The following is a 17,842-nucleotide window of genomic DNA, read 5'->3' as shown; positions in this document are numbered from 1 at the left end:
CTTGGGCTGAAAAAGGATAAAGACCCCCGACTCATACTGATGAAGAGAAAAGCAGTTACAAAGGTTTACTCTGAACTGAATGTGTTACTGTTAGTATCCCTTTGGACTTCTAAATTGTGAAACAATGAAACTGATAACTATAACAATAATCATCATTGTGGGAGTTACACTTTAACCACTATGGGAGTGTAGTTTTCATTGTGTATACTGATTACAAATGAGGTGTTTTAATCAGATCAGGTGAGATCAGTTGGTTCTTACCGTAAAACCACTGTGTAAGTTTAATATTCAACAGTGCAATAGATGGGAACATCACTCAAAAGGAAAATAAGTGAAGGTTTAATTCTTGTCTGCTTACGGCTAGCACATACTGTGAGTTCAGAAGACCTGTACTTTGGTTTTCTGCCTTCACAAACAAATCACAATCAAACTGTAAAGGCAACAGATGGCCTGTTATAAAATCACTGTGCTGCATCCAGTAGAGGGTCAAAGGCAAAAGAAATCTTTAGCCTAAAAGTACTCACCTAACAAATGTTTATATGACTACTCATCCTTGGTAAACTTTCTTTATCAGTATGTATTAGGGGAAATCCACAGTGCCTGCTGCACTTTAACAACCACTATTAGTTTATCTTACTGTACATATAAGGCAATAGTTAGTGGTCGAGTCTAAAGATAAATATAACATTGGCACAGACAGTGCAAAACAAGAGTAATCTTGATCTTGAAGGTCAGATGCAGCATTTAGAGATCTTTTAATATGAAAATATGTGAACAAGTATACTGAGTGACCTCAGGTTTTAGCTGAGCAGTCACTGTCCTGAATGTAGCTGAGGAAAGAGGAGGAGTAGTCCATGTTTGGCCTGGTGTTGAACAGGTGCAGATCCCTCTACAGTCCAGGAGCACATCCAGGAAGAGGATCTGATGTCAGTCAGTTCAAGAGACCGTGCCACTTTGCTACTGGCTGACGGACTGAGGACATCATCAAGCTCCAGTGCTTGTCTTCTGAACTCTTCTCTTTCCCCACAGCCAACTGTCCAATCAGATGTTTGGTTGGTTTCTTAGTCGTGCGAGTCTCAAACACAGACACCACAATTTTACACTGTTGCAGAGGAAAATCTGGCAGGGAGAACATGAAGACTTCATTGAAGACGGTCACCAGGCAGCGGGCCACTACGGATGTTTTCTGGTATCTCAGCTTGCATTGGTTGCACTGCACACTGATCCTGGCATACAAGGCTATACAACACAGAGAAGGCAAATTAGGAATTGTGTGTTTATATACTGTGTGTATGTGCATGACTTTATTTTTATTAACATGTTTGTTATTTACCTGCATCTGAGCACATTTCAGTGATGGCCGTTTTGACCTTTAGCAGTCCAACCTCAATCCTCTGCGAAGTGGGAAGAAACTTTAAAGACAGAAGCACTTCTCCTACAAGATCCTGTCGAGACAGAGTCACACTTCAGCACAATATAAGAAAAGTATGATGATAGTTGTTGCAGGCCCAAAAATATAAAGTATATAAGTGCCCCGTAAAAGTAAAGAATAATTAGAAGAGAAGAATTAATTACAGAAATTAATAATATAATAAGAATAATGAATAAAAACTATCTATAATAGGACCAGGATACTACAGTGAAGCATGTTTTAACTATTAAATAAGTAAAATCCTGTTCTGTATGTTCTAGAGTTTTGTAGTTATGGCTAAAGAATCATAATCATCTAATCATGAAATTTCTATGTACGTCTTGCTTCTAACCTAATATAAGTTTTGAAAACTAAAAATCAACTCCATAGTGGCTCATTATTCAGCTTTTTCCAGTGGTGTTGCCACTGTTGTTGTGGTGAGGTTAGGAGGGAAGAGTTCAGGAGGCTCTGATGTCTTATGCTGTAGTATTTACTGAAGCTTGGCCAAGGACAATTAGAGACACTCTTTACTCACTGTACATTTACAGTGCCTGAGTCGGTCTCACATTCTGACGAACTGCTTGTGGTCAGACTTTAAATCCCTACAGATAACATATGCTACATGTCCAAAAATAGTCTGAAGAATGTCTTTAGCCATGTTTGTGTTACCCTCAGCACATTCTAGTCTGAAGTCACTGTATACACTGTCAATGTATATACGTTAATGGAACATCAACGGCAAGCTGTCTATTATTAGGATGGTAACATTCAGTTCCTTCAACCTTGGTCATCACCACAATGTCGAGATAGGCTGGCACCTGCTGTCTCCAAACGAAGCCAGACAACTACTACTGCCTAGGACCTCAAGGCCCACACGTGACCCCCATGTAACCTAAAATTCCATAATCCCTAATTCTACTAAAACATGAGAAAAGCGTGTTTATATACACAATGTTCTACTGTACCTCCCAGTCCTGGCCACTAACTGCTAGCACACTCTGAGGACTGTTCTTTAGTTTTCAGCCTTCACAAACAAAATAGACTGTTACGCCAACAGGTGGCAGCAAAGGCCTGTCATAAAATCACTGTGGTGCAACCTAAAACTAATGTTTATAAAGGTGTAAGCAGATCGTTCCTGAATAATAGGGCTTTGCCACCTACTACCTGAATGCACCTGAAAACATAAAATATATTTAAAATTGATCATTATATTGACGAATATTATGTTGCGTTTTCTTTTTTCTTTTTTTTCATTGTCATTATCAAGTGTATATGGAAAAAACAATATTCCTTATTTCTCCAGTTCTACTACAACATGTGTGTTTGTATACATGATGTCCTACTGTATATTCCAGTGTCGATTAACTGATTCAAATCATTGCTACTAACAGCTAACATATACTGTAAGTTCATAAGTACTATATTTTGGTGTGGTTTAGCTTTAAACGGTGGTCCTTAATCCACGTCTCCTTAAACACAAGAAAAGGGTGTGTTTGTATTCATGATGTCTTACGTCTTGATGTCTTATGTCTTACTGTACCTTCTGGGGTATCTGCAGATCTTCTTGTAACTCCAGAGGGTAGGAGATTTTGAGCTGCCCTAAGGGAACCCTCACCTGTCCTAAGACTGTGTTTCTGGAGAATTTATCAAAGTCCCTCACCTGAGATAAGCACAGAAACATGACAGATTCACACATACAAATGAAAAATAAACTCCAATGACTTGAGATTCACTAAGAGTGAGAGATGTGTTTGTGTACTGCAGGACCTCCATCCTGAGGTTGAGATGACGAAGCTCTTTATGCTCTTGCAGAATACAGCTGAACTGGTCTCCAAATAGAGGGCTACAGCTGCCTTTCACAATGCGAGTCCGCCACTCCTGCAGCACTGTCCATAGGACGGGTGCCATCCCTTCAGCCTAAAAGGGTCACAGCAGTAAGTAAGATTCTTTGCCAGGCGCTGTTATGCGGTAACTCATAAAGACAAAAATTACCTCATCATCTGTAGAGTCCTCCACTTCCACTCCCACTGAGTCTGACCACATGAGACTTAGCTTAACAAATGGTTGGAGTCTGTGCTTCTGCTCCATAAGGCCCTCCACCTGCAACACCGTGACCACCAGCTGAGACTGCAGCTGGTCATAATACACGGAGAAACGGAGCGATCCATCAACCTGATGTGTTAAGAAAGAAATGTTGCTGTTGATATAACTTGAAAATGTGAAATGAACTGTAATTTTATTAGTGCTTCGTCTTTATAATATGAACATAATATGAACTTCATAATATGAACAGATCAAAGGGAATGGTAATGGAAAGACAGCCTGTCTGTCTGCCAGTTGCTCCATGCTTTGCTCTGAAGTATTTTAACAATTACTCTGTCACTGGCATGAACTTTTGTACCAACATTCATGGTCTTCAGAGAATACGAGCTTGAAGAAAATCTGAAAGAATAAAGATTATCCATGTATCTTTCCCCTGGATCTTCCTCTAGCGTCACCCATGGGGTTGAGTAAAATGAGTTGAGTAAAGTAAAATATCTTAACAACTAAAGATTGTTGTGAAATTTGCTACAAATATTCAAGTCCCTTAAAGATAAATTCCAGACTTTGGTATTCCACTGATGTTTCTTTTAGTGCCATCATCCTGTCAAAATGTTGATTTGTTCAGTATTTGGTAACTGCTACCTTTTTAACGTTGTCTTGCTCTCCCATGTCTCCCTCTGCCTCAGTAGATTCTGAGGAGGGAAATGAGCCCTGAGACAGACAGCGGCTCAGCCTGTGGACCTCTGTGCTGGCGTCCTCCATCTGTGGAGCATGACAACATATATTACTGCATGCTATTTCCATCAGAGGAGTTTATTTTAGCCTCTACACCACCTCCAACTTTTGTTTTACATGCAACACTTCCAAACACTTCTTTGTTTGAACAAGCATGCTCATTCTTTATGTACATAGACAATGTTGCCTACTTGGAGGATCTCACAAAATAACAAGAACACAACAACAGATGATAATCTTGTACATGTGACATAAGTGTTCTCGGCACCCCTGAATGTGGCCCTAACGCCAATTTCTGACCATGATGGCAGCACAGTCCTTTTCCTGGTTTTTCATCCAACATTACCGCCGTCAAGACACTGTAAAAACTAGTCTGCCAGACTTTTACTGACACAAGTCACATGGAAGAAAACAGTAGACTATCCAAATAAAATGTGCTGGGCTCTCAAACACAGCTCACACATAAGATCAACGCAAATAAGATACCTCAAGCTCAACCTGACTCTTCTCTCAGGTAATAATAATCGGTGCAGAAACTTTTAGGGACTGCCCCAAGAGTATCGACTGAAAGGCAGCAGCTTCCTCCAAAGGTTATTGACAGTGGGTCTGCATCAGTTTTTGTTTTGTCAAAGAAGGCCACATGGAATCTCAAATAATCTACTGATTTGTTTAGACATCTGCCAATGGCTAATATTGTTTGGGTGCTGCTTTGACTCTGTGCCACATAACATGTAGTCATAGGAAAATAAATGTAAATAAAGCACTCTTACCCGGGTACTTGGAGCTTCTGAGTAGTTTCCTGCTGTTCTTGGCTTCATGTCTGAATACAGCAGATTACTGCTGACTATAGTAAAAATCAGACATATGTTTACATTTGGTATTGCCCAGACACCCGGTATCACTATGTGTTACACTATTTGGTATTGTAATCTAATCTCTACTCACCAGTACCTTGCTGGGTGTATGTGGTAGGTGTCTGTGTGCAGCATCTGAAGGCCTGCCATGCCAAGATGCCCAGTGCCAGCAGAAGAAGAGTGATCGAGATGCCCAGGATGCAGTACTTGATCAAGTCTGGGAACGGCATCCTCAGGTCTCCAGCAGCTGACAGCAGTCTCACAGGGGCTGGTTGGTCTATCATCAAAACCATGACTCTCCACCTCCATGTGGCCTATGCATGCCAGGACAGACCATGAGAGTTCACTAAACTGTTGATAATAGAACTTTGAGGCCACATGATGGACCCTTCGGCAGCACTATTGGAGGTTTAGCCACATGGCAGCACCAGCATCAACAATGGAGGATTTCTGCTTGCTAGATAATCACAGTATTTGAGTATGCACTGCCGTAAGTCTACATATGAAATTTTTGACCGTAATTATGAAGCAGTTCCCTGCTAAACGGACCTGGAAACCAAAAAAGCACCAAAAAAGCAAATGCGTTAAGACAACTGGTCATTTTTAGGTGATGAGCATAAAATGTCGTTATGATTTTTCAAGCACAAATGTGAAGACTCCCTGTTTTTTTACATTTTCATACATAGTAACATCTTTGGGTTTGGATAGTTGTACTGACAAAAAATTAACTGTTGAAAATAATCATAAAATAGCATAAAAATCTAGCTGTTAGCTGATGCTAAACACTTTTAAGATATAAAAACAACACAAGCAACTGCTTTTAGACATAAATACAAATGTAGCAAATCATTCTTGATTTACTAAATAGCAGCTAAACTATTTCAGTTTCAAGGTCTTGCAATTGTTCATGTTAATTCACTGTCACAGCTTACACTTGACACTTAAAGAGAATTGTTAATGTTATCAGTAAGACCTGAGCGTTTAGGCCTCCACAAGATGGAGCCCTGGATAGACCTCAGTTTGACATAAGATTTAAAAGAGTACATCAATTGCATGAATGTTAATTTCAACTTGGCAAACTTTATTTAAACAGAGACAGCTGAAGAAATGACAGGAATGTGGGGAGGGAGAGATGGGGAATGACATGCAGCAAAGGGCCACAGGTCGGATTCAAACCCTGGGCCGCTGCGGCAAGGACTGAGCCTTCGTACATGGGGCGGATGCTCTACCAACTGAGCTAACCAACACTCCAGTAGCCCCTTTTAAGATGCACACACTTGAAATAAATGATGATTTGATGATTTGTACAAATGAGCAGGTCAAGTCAGGTCACATCAGGTCCCTGTGCCTACTCATTTCTGTATTATTTGCATCATTCATTGAGGTAAAGAAAACTGGTAGAACTGTGGTAAGGTGTCACTATCTTTTATCACAGGCAGTTTAGTCAAATAGCCCTTGTCCAGCTCACACTTGATGCAAAGCAGGATGAACGTTACGAGGAAGAAGCTTTAAAGTTGTAACTAGCACTTATATTCCAACAAACAATCCAGCTCAAAAAGACAAGGAGAATTGTTGATATGAGTCTGTTTAACAAGTGTGCAGGCCTTCTGTTAAAGCTTTCCACGAATCATGAACAAACACACAATCACATGGACAAACACAAATATTTACCTTTAATAAGGAATGAAGTCAGCTTGTCTTTTTCTTCAAGAACACAAGCATCTTCCTGTGCTATAAATCCACACTTAGATCTTAGAAACAAAAGTAAGAGAAGTTCAAAGCAGCGCCGTATTGTACAACTCGTCTCCTCCTGTTTTTGGCACTCTGGACACACTCCCTCTCCTTGTTCTCTCTCTCTCTCTCTCTCTCACACACACACACACACACAGGCTTCCTGCAACATGACTTCCTGCACACCGTTGTCGACTAACTGGTTTGATTACATTTAAATGACATTTCAGAGAGCTTGACATAATCTGATCCCCAGCTCTTTTGTTATTAAAAATACCACTGCAGGCCTGTTTCCCAAACGTTCTGGCCAGAGAACTCAACAAACAAAAGATAGGGGATTAAAATACGACACATGTCAAATCATTTCACTTGTGCATCTGTCACACAATTAATACTGCTGTCATGTTACTCTACTATATACCACCATATTTTTTCTATTGTAGTTTTAAGTAAGAATTACATTCAATACATTCAGTTCATGAGCTGTTGATGTATGTTGCATGGTGGTTTGATATGTTTTATACACGCTATAATTTAAAAGTTGCATGTTCAACTTCAGCTCTGCTCTGTCAGGTGGCAGATCAGCTTTATCTTGTACCTGTACCCAAACCAGCTGTAAACTGACAAGGATAAGAAACAATCAGCTCTCTTACAATTGTAACAGCTAAGACAGGGCTTGTAATGACGTTTGTCCTAAAGCTTTCCATTGTTGTGTGCTAAGAAAAGAGACACACAAGGAAATGTGTCTAAGAATTCAACCACTGTCAACGAGCTGTCAAGTCACCCTGATGGATGCAAACTAGAAATTACTAGAATGAGGAAGAAAAACATTTTGACTTTACTTCCTTGTTTGACAAGGATGAATATCATAACACTGCTACTAGAGAATCATCTTATGATCATGCAGTTCGTAGCAAACTAGACGGCTGAAATTATCTTATCATAACCCTAACAATAATAAAAAAAAAACTAAAAAAAAAAAAATCAAGAAGCTAGAAAACTCCAAAAAGAGGTAACACATTTTTATAATCATTTATTTAAACATCGGCATAAACCACTGCAATATATACTATCTATTGTAGAGTGGGTGCTACTGCAGATAATAACTCCTGATTTCTTATTAGAACATTTAATGATGCGCTTAGATACACTGTATTTAGAGTTGGCCTAACAGAATACTGAATATACAGTATGTAGCCCTATAGACAGCACATACCATACCCTGTCTATTAACAAGGTTATTAACACTTTAAAGTAATCTCTGTATAACAAAGTGAGCACTGTTGCTCTCCTATAAATAAACTGTATTTAGGTAAAATAAATTAAAGCTTTATTAAAACGTAACCTTGTGTACTCGGAGTCAGTGATACATTCACTTTTGCATAGCTGAAGTTGAGCAGAGATGGCTTTAGGCTCTGATCTGTGATAATGAGGTTCACCAAGGTAACGCCTCTCCTGTAAAGTTCAGAAATGACCCGTGATCCTTTTCTGTCAGTGCACCAATCACAGACAACATGGCAGAAACACTCTCCTCTGGACTCAGTGGAGCCTGGAAAGATAAATATATAAAAAAAATAAACATTTTGTTGAGACATGCTGCTTAGAAATCACTAATATAACCAAAAATAGGCTTGAGAATATGCAACAAATACACATACATACATAAACAGAGAACATACATGTTCTCTGTGTTTGGTATGTTTTAATCACAGGCTTTAAGAGCTTTACCACAGTGACACTGTGGCAGACAGAGTTGGACCGTACCTGAGAACCCCCCATATCAGTACGGACCCAGCCAGGGTGTATAGCCATACAAAGAATCCCATCAGGCTCCAGGTCTACAGCCATACAGCGACTCACCATGTTTAGGGCACTCTGAGAAAGCATGCAGAAACAAGTAACCATGTCTTTCTTTAAATGACCTTAATAACTGTTTAAAATGGTCTTTCTCTAAACATACCAAAGCTTAGAGAAAGTAAGAAATATTAGTAGAGTAATTGGTACCACCAAAATGTATAACAATACCTTGGACGTCCTGTATGGGTACCATTTGAAGTTATTGGCCCGTTCACCCCAGGCGAGCTCCACAGAGCCCAGCAGAGAGGTCATGTTAATGACTGCTGCCCTCTGGATGCTCATGCTCCCTGAGCCACCTGCTCCTCCTCTCGATGCAGCTTGCTTCAACAGAGGCAGGAAGGCCTGGCAAGGGTAGAACAAAAAAAACTTATAGCTGAGGCTTGAATCAACCTATGACAGGCTTTTCATGAGAGAAACCCATGAGTAAGTTAAGAAGAAAGCAGCATTAGAGGTTAATGATGGTTTGATAAATGACTGCATTTTTCCGTAACGCTTTACGGCACCACCAATTATTTCACTGATTTTGGTAAAACTGCATCATATTTTATGCTGAAAATGTTTTTTGTTTTGACAGTAAAGTAATCTTCAATGAACTCGAGCTGCTGTTAACTAATGTTAAGATAGCTCAGGTAACTGTACTGTCCAGGACTGGGTGCTCAGAATACTAGGAGAGAGTTTGTCTGTGAAGGTTCTCAGACATCTTTCTTCAAGAAGGTTAACTTTGGGGCAACTGTACTATCTGAATGTCTACAACAATGTCCAGTTGCCTCAAATTTGACCTTCTTGTAGGAGTGTGTTGGTGTTTACACGGGAGCTTTAGACTGCAGAGGAAGAGGAAGTTTTCAGGCAGAGGTGGCTGGTAAGTGCGCAGCGTATCCAGGCTTAGCGCAGGCAGAGAATGGGGGATGTGAACAGACTTAAGAGGACGTTGACAGAGGAAGCTAAGAAAGGCCATCGGGCAAAAGTAAATCTGGGACTGACTTTTAGTAATTGGATGTTTGGTCATTAGCAAAGTTGGCCACTCACTAGTTTCATATAATCATAACAAATACATGTGTATAGCTGTTAGCTGTCTATAACAGAGGTATTGCACTCTGCTAAATTGCTATACACAGATTTCTATGCAATGATGCTTGAAATCTTGCATTTTGGACAACCTCAGAGGCATTTGCAGTCAGTGAAACACATTTCACTCTGCACAGTCTTTGTATTAGGTAATTACAAGAGTGTCCCCTGGTGGTAGCACGTCCAACATACACTATTCACTGAGTTATACCGACAGGTGTTTCTATTGCTTTATCTACCTCATTTATATCCTAAATAATAAACGCAATCCATATACACTGATCTGTACTCATATTTTTGTCTTGAAATGTTGCAAAGTTTGAGCCCACAAAGGGAGTACAGTGTTTTCTGCTTTATGTGATTCATTACTGATCCACGCACCACCACCACCATCTTTATTCACATACCCTGCAGTGTGGCCTTGCGGTTAGAGACTGTCCTTCGGCTGAAACAAACTCTGTGTCAGCAAGCATCTGCCCTGCTGAGATGTTCTTGATCAGCACCAGGGTGCTGCTCTGTACTCTGAGGCCAACTGAAACCAGACTTTTAATTAATATTCATGAAAAGCAGACTGCCGAGGGCTAAAAGGTTTCTTTTTACTTCTGTCAATCAAGGTCATCCTTTTGTGTTAGTTTGCAGCATTCAGTAAATGAATCCCTCGTGGGTCCTGCTCCCGGTGACTGAAAAAAACAGAACTGTGCAACAAATGATCCACAACACTTTCCTTGTCAGAAAACACAAAAACAAAAACATTACCTTGGTGATCATTAGAGGAGCCACGGTATTAGTGTGGAAGTTTTCTATCATCTTCTCTGCAGTGACGGTGTTAAAGTCGGCCACCACATTGATCCCTGCATTGTTGATCAGACAGTTGAGACCCTCTTCTTGCACGAGCCGGGCCACTTCTTCTGCAGACTTCTCTATACTCTCCTGGTTCACTACGTCTGAAAGAGAAGCACAGCAACACTGCAAATCACCCAAAAATGACTCAAAATGTAGGAAAAGGCAACATTATCAAGTGGAAAAGTTTGACTTTATCTCTAGTGTGCAGAAGGTATTCCATATGTTTGATGCAACTTGTTTTCTGTGTTTTCTTATATTTCAACATCAAATTCATACAAACACATCATGTCGTGCACCAGCCATTGTCCTCTTCTCTTACCCAAAGTGATGATGTGGATGTTGGGATGTTTCTCTGCCAGTTCCTGAAGTTTCTGTCGGCCAAAAGCAACATGGACGTCACTGCAAATATCCACTGAGGGAACAATGGCGCCCTCTGTGTTTTAAACTTTATCTAATGCACCCTGCAGAACCGGGTCATTATTCCTCTGTAACGGGACTACACGGTGCGTGGCTACACAATTATGATCCATGAACCTCCAACTTATAGGTGTTGCGTTTACCTGCGCGCTCGCGGACTGTCTAACCGTGGCTATAATCTTCCCGGGTGAGAAACCTCCACTCGCCAGGCTCTCCACGATCTGCAGCCCGAGCCCTCGGCTGGCTCCCGTTACCAGCACAGAGCCGCACTTTTTAAAATTCATGGCAGCACTCATTGCTGATGTTACCTGTAAGAAAACGCTGGGCTCGGTGCTCCTGTAGCTGATCTCAGCTCAGCTCTTACGTCTGAGTGTCTTCATCGCGTGATCGCGTCACGCGGCGTTAAATCCGCAGCTGTCGCGCGACTCGCCCAGCAGGTGGGGGGATTGCTCCACCTGAGCAAAACAAACTGCACGTGTTTGCACGAGGGAGGTGGTGCAACAGAGAAATGGTCAAGAAACTGATATATGGAGTCGTTAAAACGATGAGGTGGCAGTCACACAGAACAGTGCAGATGATAAGACAGTCATGGAGGTGCAGTGGACCTCACACAGGTGTTTGAGCTCATCCACTCTTTAGGTAGAACAATTAAAAGGTACCTTTATATATATATATGTGTGTGTGTATATCTCACTTATAATAATAATAATAATACTTTAGAAGCTTTTAAAAGTGACAAAATAAAACAAAAATCTATCTATTATCTGTAACCACGTATCCTCATCAGGGTCATCGTGCTGGATCATCGTGCTGGACAAGTCGCCAATTCATCACAGGGCACATAGACCCAAACAACCATTCACACTCACATACACACCTACAGCCAAGTTAGAGTCACCAGTTAACCTATTGGTTAACCTCTTAACCTCTTTGGACTGTGGGAGGAAGTACCTGGAGAGAACCGCAAGGAGAACATGTAAACAAGGCCCCAGCCGAGGAGGTTTGAACCAGGAACGTTCTTGCTCAGAAGCACCGCCGTGCCGCCCCCCTGTACAAAACATCAAGCAAGCTCAGCTCAGCTTCTCTCTTTTATTTCACCAAGCTCTTGCCAATGATTAAAAAAACAGACCCAGAACCAGACCCAACATCCCTTTTGGGCTTGATTGCCTCAACCATGCTCTGCCTGAGCTAAGCCTCGATACATGGCCCACTTGCCCAGCTCCTCTGACTGAAAACATCCTCTACATACAGTGCAAAGTTAGCCGATCTTAACACTCAGTACTCTGAACAGTCAGTCCTAGGTAGTACAGCTACCTGAGCTAACTAACATAGCTGTAGCAGCAGCTACAGTTTGTAGCAGTTTACTTTGCTGTCCATCTGGAAACTCTGTAAATCACAGAGAGCTGAGCAGCGAGCAGGAAAACCTCCATCTAGTCTAATTATTTGTGCTTATGAAATTCACAAAGTACACAGAAACAGCCAGTGTGCTTGCTTGCACTGCATTAAGTTACCTGTTACAGTTGGCTATACCTCCAGTTGCTGTTATATAACACCAGTTTAGAAATGCTAATGCTTAATTATTAAAATATGCTTAAACCTTTTTACCTTTATTAGGTGATTTGACAAAATGAAAGAAGAAGCAAATGTTTATTAGGTTCAATACTCACGTTTAGATAGTCCGGCTTTTATAAATACAAATTTTGTTAAAGAAAGAGGGAATCCACTGTTTGCTTTTGTATTCAGTTAGTTTTCCGATATTGCGGCTAAGATGGAGGTGCGGCGATAAGGGTGACAGCACAGCTGATGGAGCTTATGCAATCACAGCACACAGATGGTTTCTCTGGCAGCCTCCTGAGTCCAGATTTTCTTAAAGCTTTTGGTGCTTGGGAGCAGCAGATATCCCTGGTCTGCTTCAGGTCAGTTAATTTGGAATTTGGCTGCTATGCCTCCATTTACAGACACATTACTTTGGCACAGAGCTCAAAATTATGTATTGGTAGTGGTACAATGCGTGGTGCAGAGCTGTGCTCCTGAAGCTGGAGGGTGTTAACTGGCTCTCTAAACATGCACAATGGCAAGGCATTGTCTCTACAGAAAATTCAGCAATCATTTAATAGCTTAGGTTGCAGTTGGTCTGTCCAGTAAGCAGTGGAGAGGGACAGTAGACATGCAAAATATGATGTTTCCATCATAGGGGACAACCCTCGTTTCTTTTTTTACCTTAAGATATATATTGAGCTGTTGTAGCCAATAAACCTGCTGCTGAAATTTTTATTCCGAACCATCTATGTTGGCTTTTTCAGTTTGATCTCAGTGTTTTCTGATACATTCTTTAAGCTGTAGTCAGCACACAGATTAAGCAATGATTACATCACGATACATCAAGATTAAATAGCACAGTAAAGTTAAAGTGGTAAAATTGTACAATTTAATGTGTGAGCATTAGTTTTCCTGGCAGCCCTCCATCACATCTTTTAGCATGTGTGCCGTTCTGCTTGAACGACAACCGAGGTCAAGCAAAATCAGCAGATTTAACATATGACTTATTAAACATTACAGTGGTTGCGTAACACTCAGCCAAAATTAAATATAGGTCACTCCAGGATGATTTTCTGTAACTGAAAAAGGCAGTATTGATCATTCCATAGTACTTCCTTTCACTGCATCCCTTAAGGATCCTCTTTCATATGTTCTTCCTGAAACATGTTGGTAAGAAATAAACATTAACGGGCCATTGGGACTCTATCAAGAGTCCTGTGAAAGGAAAAGGCGTGGTTAAGACCACTGACATCTTTATTCAAACAGAGGAAAGGGTATTCATTTCTGCAGCTACTTAAGTGTTGTGGTTTTCCAGTGATCTCAAAGGAAACTTGAGTTTCCCAGCTTATGTGGGGAGGATAATATGACTCTAGATCACTGTCACTTCACTGTGTAGAAGATTTTGATAGTCTACTTCCTTCCTTGTGTGAAGGAGAAACTACAATGGCTATCTAGAGATGGTGTTTACTTTATCCGGTCTGGATCTTCTTGCAATGTTGCCATGCTATATGATCCAGTTTCACCAAAACAATGAATAGTTGGTGGTGTGTGACTTAGTGCCGTAAAGTTCTATGTACTTTAGTGTAACATCAAAATTATTGAAATCTGTTATTTTATGGTAGAAACATTGCTCGGTGAGGCCTGAAATTGTTTTTTTGAAATCATGGCCATATCCTCGGGGCTAAACTCAAATTTTACAAAGCTTTTTTTGGAATCTTGCACACTGGACCTTTAAGTATACGCTATTGTTTAAATCACTTTTACAGCCCTGGCATAACAAAGGCCTTATAATAGTATATAATATAATATAGTACCACAGCAGTCAGCTGTTTTCAGCAACAACAAAAAAATTCTTACACTACCTGCTTGGCACTAAACAGCTGACAGACAAAGTTAGTGATGACTATAGCTGGGCTACATAGAGCTTTTATCAAGAGTTGTATTGATTCAAAAATGATAATGTTGCTCTGTTGTATATGTCAATGTTGTGATCAGAAAAATTTACTTTGTTTTTGCAGGTTTAAAGCTACAATAACATTGCTAAGCTTTGATTTGCATTGCACAAAGGAAGGCACCCAGATTGGAAAAGGTCGTAATCTCCCTGTTAAACTTTTAAACAGGGGCATGAGAGCTGTTTCCTCCTTCCTCCAGTCTTAAGGCTAAGCTGAGCTAAACTAAGAATCTACAGAGCATTTAAAAAACAGATATGAATCTTACATAATTCCCAGAAAAAAAAGCCAATAAGCTTATTTCAATATTAAGATATTTCATTTAATGGTTTTGTTTGACATGACCGTAAAAAGATGATTGTGGGTTTCAGAGAGTCACGTCATCCTGCAAGGGAACTAGACTTATTGTGATGAAGTGAGCAGTGAGCTATAGAAGAGACATTTCTCCTGCTGACATGTAGACGTTGTTTGGCCAATCTGCTATTTATAATCATTTCTATCTGCACAGAACAAACGCTGAATGATATTTGCCCCTGAGAATTCAGCTAATCACAAAGAACTGTGATGAAGTGCTTCCAGTAGCAGTCAGTCCAGTTTGCTTTGTATTAGCACGTGACATATGATTGTGTATACATGCGCACACGCCTGTGTTCAGTGTGTGCACATGCACGGATGTGTTGGATACACAAGAATCTAGGCAGGAACATCCATTTTCAATCACTTATTTAATTCACATGAGCTATATTTAAAGAGATCATAAATAAAATACCAGGGTTCCTTTCATCAATGAATAAATCATGTTCATATTCCCTCCTCTCTTTCTCCTCATGCACACAGTGCAGTTGGCTGCCTCCGGTCTTTATCACATTGGTTTATCAGAGTGGGCTAGATGTGATTAAGTGTCTTTACATGCATAAGAATATCCTCTAGTTATTCTGCCCACTCAGCTATTCACTTATTGAGTTTGCCTGTGTAAATACTGTTTACAATAACATGGATAAGTGCTGGCCCTCATCATATGAAAACCTGCACACGATTTAATATTCAATACTGTTCAATGTCCTCAATTCGGTCCACCAGAGCAGCACAGGAAATAGTGCAAATCAGTAAAAAAGAAAAATCTCAGCAGAAAAAAAAAATCCCCCTCGAACTCTTGAAGAGTTGAAGGAAGATGCTCTCCATTTCAAGAATGCATGTTTAGCAGTGCTTTAACCTCTTTTCCAGAGTGAGACTGTAAAGAATTAGTTCTTTGATTTATAATTCAGAGATATCACTGCAACAGACCCAATTTAGAAAAAAAAAAATATGAGTTAACAAAGTGCCCCATCAAAGATGCTGTGTTCTCTCTTGCAGAAATATAATGCAAATCATTCAAACACTAGCTTTTCAGAGCTTTCGGGAGCTTTCAGCAGCAGCCAGAGGTTACTGTTATGTATTTGTTATGTAGTTTTAGTTTGTGATTTTCATTTTTGAGCAGTTTTACTGTATAGCTAAAGAACGAAGATCATCCTGCTTCTGTTTGTGAACAGTTTTAAATGCAAATTTAACTACAGTAAGTGAGAATTATTTACAAGTGATCTGCAGCGGCATCTAAAGAAGAAACTGTACGTTTCCCTGCTGATGCAGAAGGTACAGAATATGTGGGGATGGTTTCTCTATATCTGGATGACTGACACAATCTTGTTGGAGAGAGACTTATCAGGCGTGGCACTGAGGTATCTACAGTTGTCCAATTTCTCAGTGATTGCATCTTCAGCAAAATGTTTAATTGGATGTGCTTCTTTTTTATTGATGTGGCGTTGTAAGAAATTATTCCTACACCAATGCACCCACTCTCTGAAGAGTTTTTTTTTTTCAAAGCACTCTCCCCTGTTTGAAAGTCTGCTGACAACAGCTGAGTCATCTCTATACTTCACTACCAAACAGTAATAATTAAAGATCTCACTTTGTCAGAAAATGCGAGATAGTAACACACATGCAATTTGAATGGAAGAGTTTCTGTAGGGCCACGCCTGTAAGTTGGAGACTTTCTTATATAGCAGTTGAATTTTATTAGCATTCAAGCAAACGATTCCTAAATCTACTGCATATTAACTGTGCGAGACGGTGTAACTTCTGAAAGAAGTAATATCTTGTGATAAAGTTTTATTCAAAGGCAATAAAATGCACCAATGCTCAACGAAATACCCAGTGAAGTTTTACTTGCTAAGACCATTAGCTTCAATAAGCCACATTTAGCGCACTTCAGATTGATATTGCTGTGTAGGATGGATGTCATCTAGAAGTGTAGTTGTTGATTGCAAACTCCTCATCTCACCCTCTCCTTCCTATTCTGAAGGAGAAACTGCGGAGGCCATGAAATGGGCATTAGAGTCCCTATCTAGAGCCAGTGATTAGATTGTCTTTTCTGGGCTACTATAGAAACATGGCAGTTCAACATGTTGCAGATTGTGTACATGCTTTTGCTCATTCAAAGGTAACAAAACATAACCATTATTGTCAGGTGTTTATACATGAATGAAACCCCCAAATGTGACACTACAGATCTTTAAGGTGGCTATTGTTAGCTAATTGACTATGTAATTTTAATATTTAAAGGTCCAGTGAGTAGAATTTAGTGGCATCTAGTGGTGTTTCAGATTGCAACCAACTTCAAACCTGTCACCTCTGCCTCTCGAGAAACGTGTAAAACATGCACAAGGTTGTATGTAGACCCAGTCTTTGTTTTGTCCCTTCTGGGTTGCCTGGACCTGCTCCTTCAGTAGATATAAAAGTCTCATTCTAAGGTAAAATAAACATAACAATTCTTATTTTCGGGTGATTTTACACTAATGAAAACATAGTAATGACTATGATATTCCATTTCTGTCAGTAGGTACCCTTAAATGTTACAAACTGGACCTTTAAATGTTTCCAGTAATTGTCACGTGTCCACTGTGGTCAGTGTTAATTACTGTACAGTCTGATTGTGGGAAATATTAACATGTAGGACTTCTTATCAGCTAGTGACATGCTTGTTTTTCCTTGTGCAGCTGCATGTCACATAAAGGTTTAAATGCTCCTAATTAATTGATGTGGGTTTGCACCAGAGCCACACCGAGAGGGGAACTAGTGTGCTTGCTGTATTATTCAGATGACTTTAAAAGCATGTCAAACCCAATTACACAGGGTTTTACGAGAAATATCATGTTCTGTCCTACTACCTCAGGAGTAACATCTCAGCATAAGGAGTGTGGAAAAACCTTGGACCCTGGATTCACCTCGAAAAGGATTCCTGGTGTACCACTGCAATCTGAGCCACATTCTTTGTCAGTTATTTTATTGCATTATGTAATTGGCTCTGCCTCGCGTTGGTAATTTATGAGAAAATCAGGCCTCAGTTTGTTTTTAAGTGTCTC

At 40.1% G+C, this 17,842-nt stretch overlaps 2 protein-coding genes and 1 long non-coding RNA gene across 5 annotated transcripts; 1 reads left to right on the top strand and 2 right to left on the bottom strand.

Moving 5' to 3' along the window:
• Positions 1–322: 322 nt before the first annotated feature.
• Positions 323–7,712, bottom strand: syt19 (synaptotagmin XIX). Of its 3 annotated transcripts, none has more exons than XM_010743573.3 (9): positions 6,715–7,712; positions 5,141–5,357; positions 4,960–5,033; positions 4,097–4,216; positions 3,404–3,583; positions 3,179–3,328; positions 2,952–3,071; positions 1,334–1,445; positions 323–1,239 (listed from the first exon to the last, which is right to left on the bottom strand). In XM_010743573.3, the coding sequence occupies exons 2-9, from the start codon at positions 5,334–5,336 to the stop codon at positions 932–934; spliced, it is 1,260 nt and encodes a 419-aa protein (XP_010741875.3). In that variant the 5' UTR covers positions 5,337–5,357; positions 6,715–7,712; the 3' UTR covers positions 323–931. The 3 variants fall into 3 exon arrangements, with proteins under 3 accessions (XP_010741875.3, XP_010741874.3, XP_027128994.1); XM_010743572.3 differs by having other exon boundaries at positions 5,135–5,357; positions 6,715–7,711; XM_027273193.1 differs by lacking the exon at positions 6,715–7,712 and having other exon boundaries at positions 5,135–5,764.
• LOC109142441 (uncharacterized) lies at positions 1,101–5,012 on the top strand. The gene is made up of 3 exons (XR_002042979.2): positions 1,101–1,189; positions 2,970–3,345; positions 4,144–5,012. It is a non-coding gene; the product is annotated as an uncharacterized LOC109142441 (long non-coding RNA).
• A 76-nt stretch (positions 7,713–7,788) lies between the features above and the next one.
• si:dkey-12e7.4 (C-factor) lies at positions 7,789–11,455 on the bottom strand. The gene is made up of 6 exons (XM_027272530.1): positions 11,100–11,455; positions 10,859–10,910; positions 10,453–10,640; positions 8,800–8,973; positions 8,539–8,649; positions 7,789–8,323 (listed from the first exon to the last, which is right to left on the bottom strand). The coding sequence occupies exons 1-6, from the start codon at positions 11,250–11,252 to the stop codon at positions 8,210–8,212; spliced, it is 792 nt and encodes a 263-aa protein (XP_027128331.1). The 5' UTR covers positions 11,253–11,455; the 3' UTR covers positions 7,789–8,209.
• Positions 11,456–17,842: the final 6,387 nt, after the last annotated feature.

Source organism: Larimichthys crocea, chromosome XXI (genome assembly GCF_000972845.2).
Source record: "Larimichthys crocea isolate SSNF chromosome XXI, L_crocea_2.0, whole genome shotgun sequence".
NCBI lineage: Eukaryota > Metazoa > Chordata > Actinopteri > Sciaenidae > Larimichthys > Larimichthys crocea.
Note: the sequence above shows the minus strand (reverse complement) of the source record. Positions and strands in the feature narration are given on the sequence as shown.

Bases quoted from the DNA above. Each gene is read 5' to 3' on its own strand.
- syt19 (XM_010743572.3), bottom strand. From the start codon at position 5,336: ATGGTTTTGATGATAGACCAACCAGCCCCTGTGAGACTGCTGTCAGCT. The intron at 5,034-5,134 runs GTGAGTAGAGAT...TTTTTACTATAG, and splicing joins ATACACCCAGCAAGGTACTG to TCAGCAGTAATCTGCTGTAT. The intron at 3,072-3,178 runs GTCCTGCAGTAC...TGCTTATCTCAG, and splicing joins ATCTCAACCTCAGGATGGAG to GTGAGGGACTTTGATAAATT.
- si:dkey-12e7.4 (XM_027272530.1), bottom strand. From the start codon at position 11,252: ATGAGTGCTGCCATGAATTTTAAAAAGTGCGGCTCTGTGCTGGTAACG. The intron at 10,911-11,099 runs GTAAACGCAACA...TTTGGCCGACAG, and splicing joins GACAGTCCGCGAGCGCGCAG to AAACTTCAGGAACTGGCAGA. The intron at 8,650-8,799 runs GTATTGTTATAC...ATGCTTTCTCAG, and splicing joins ACCCATACAGGACGTCCAAG to AGTGCCCTAAACATGGTGAG.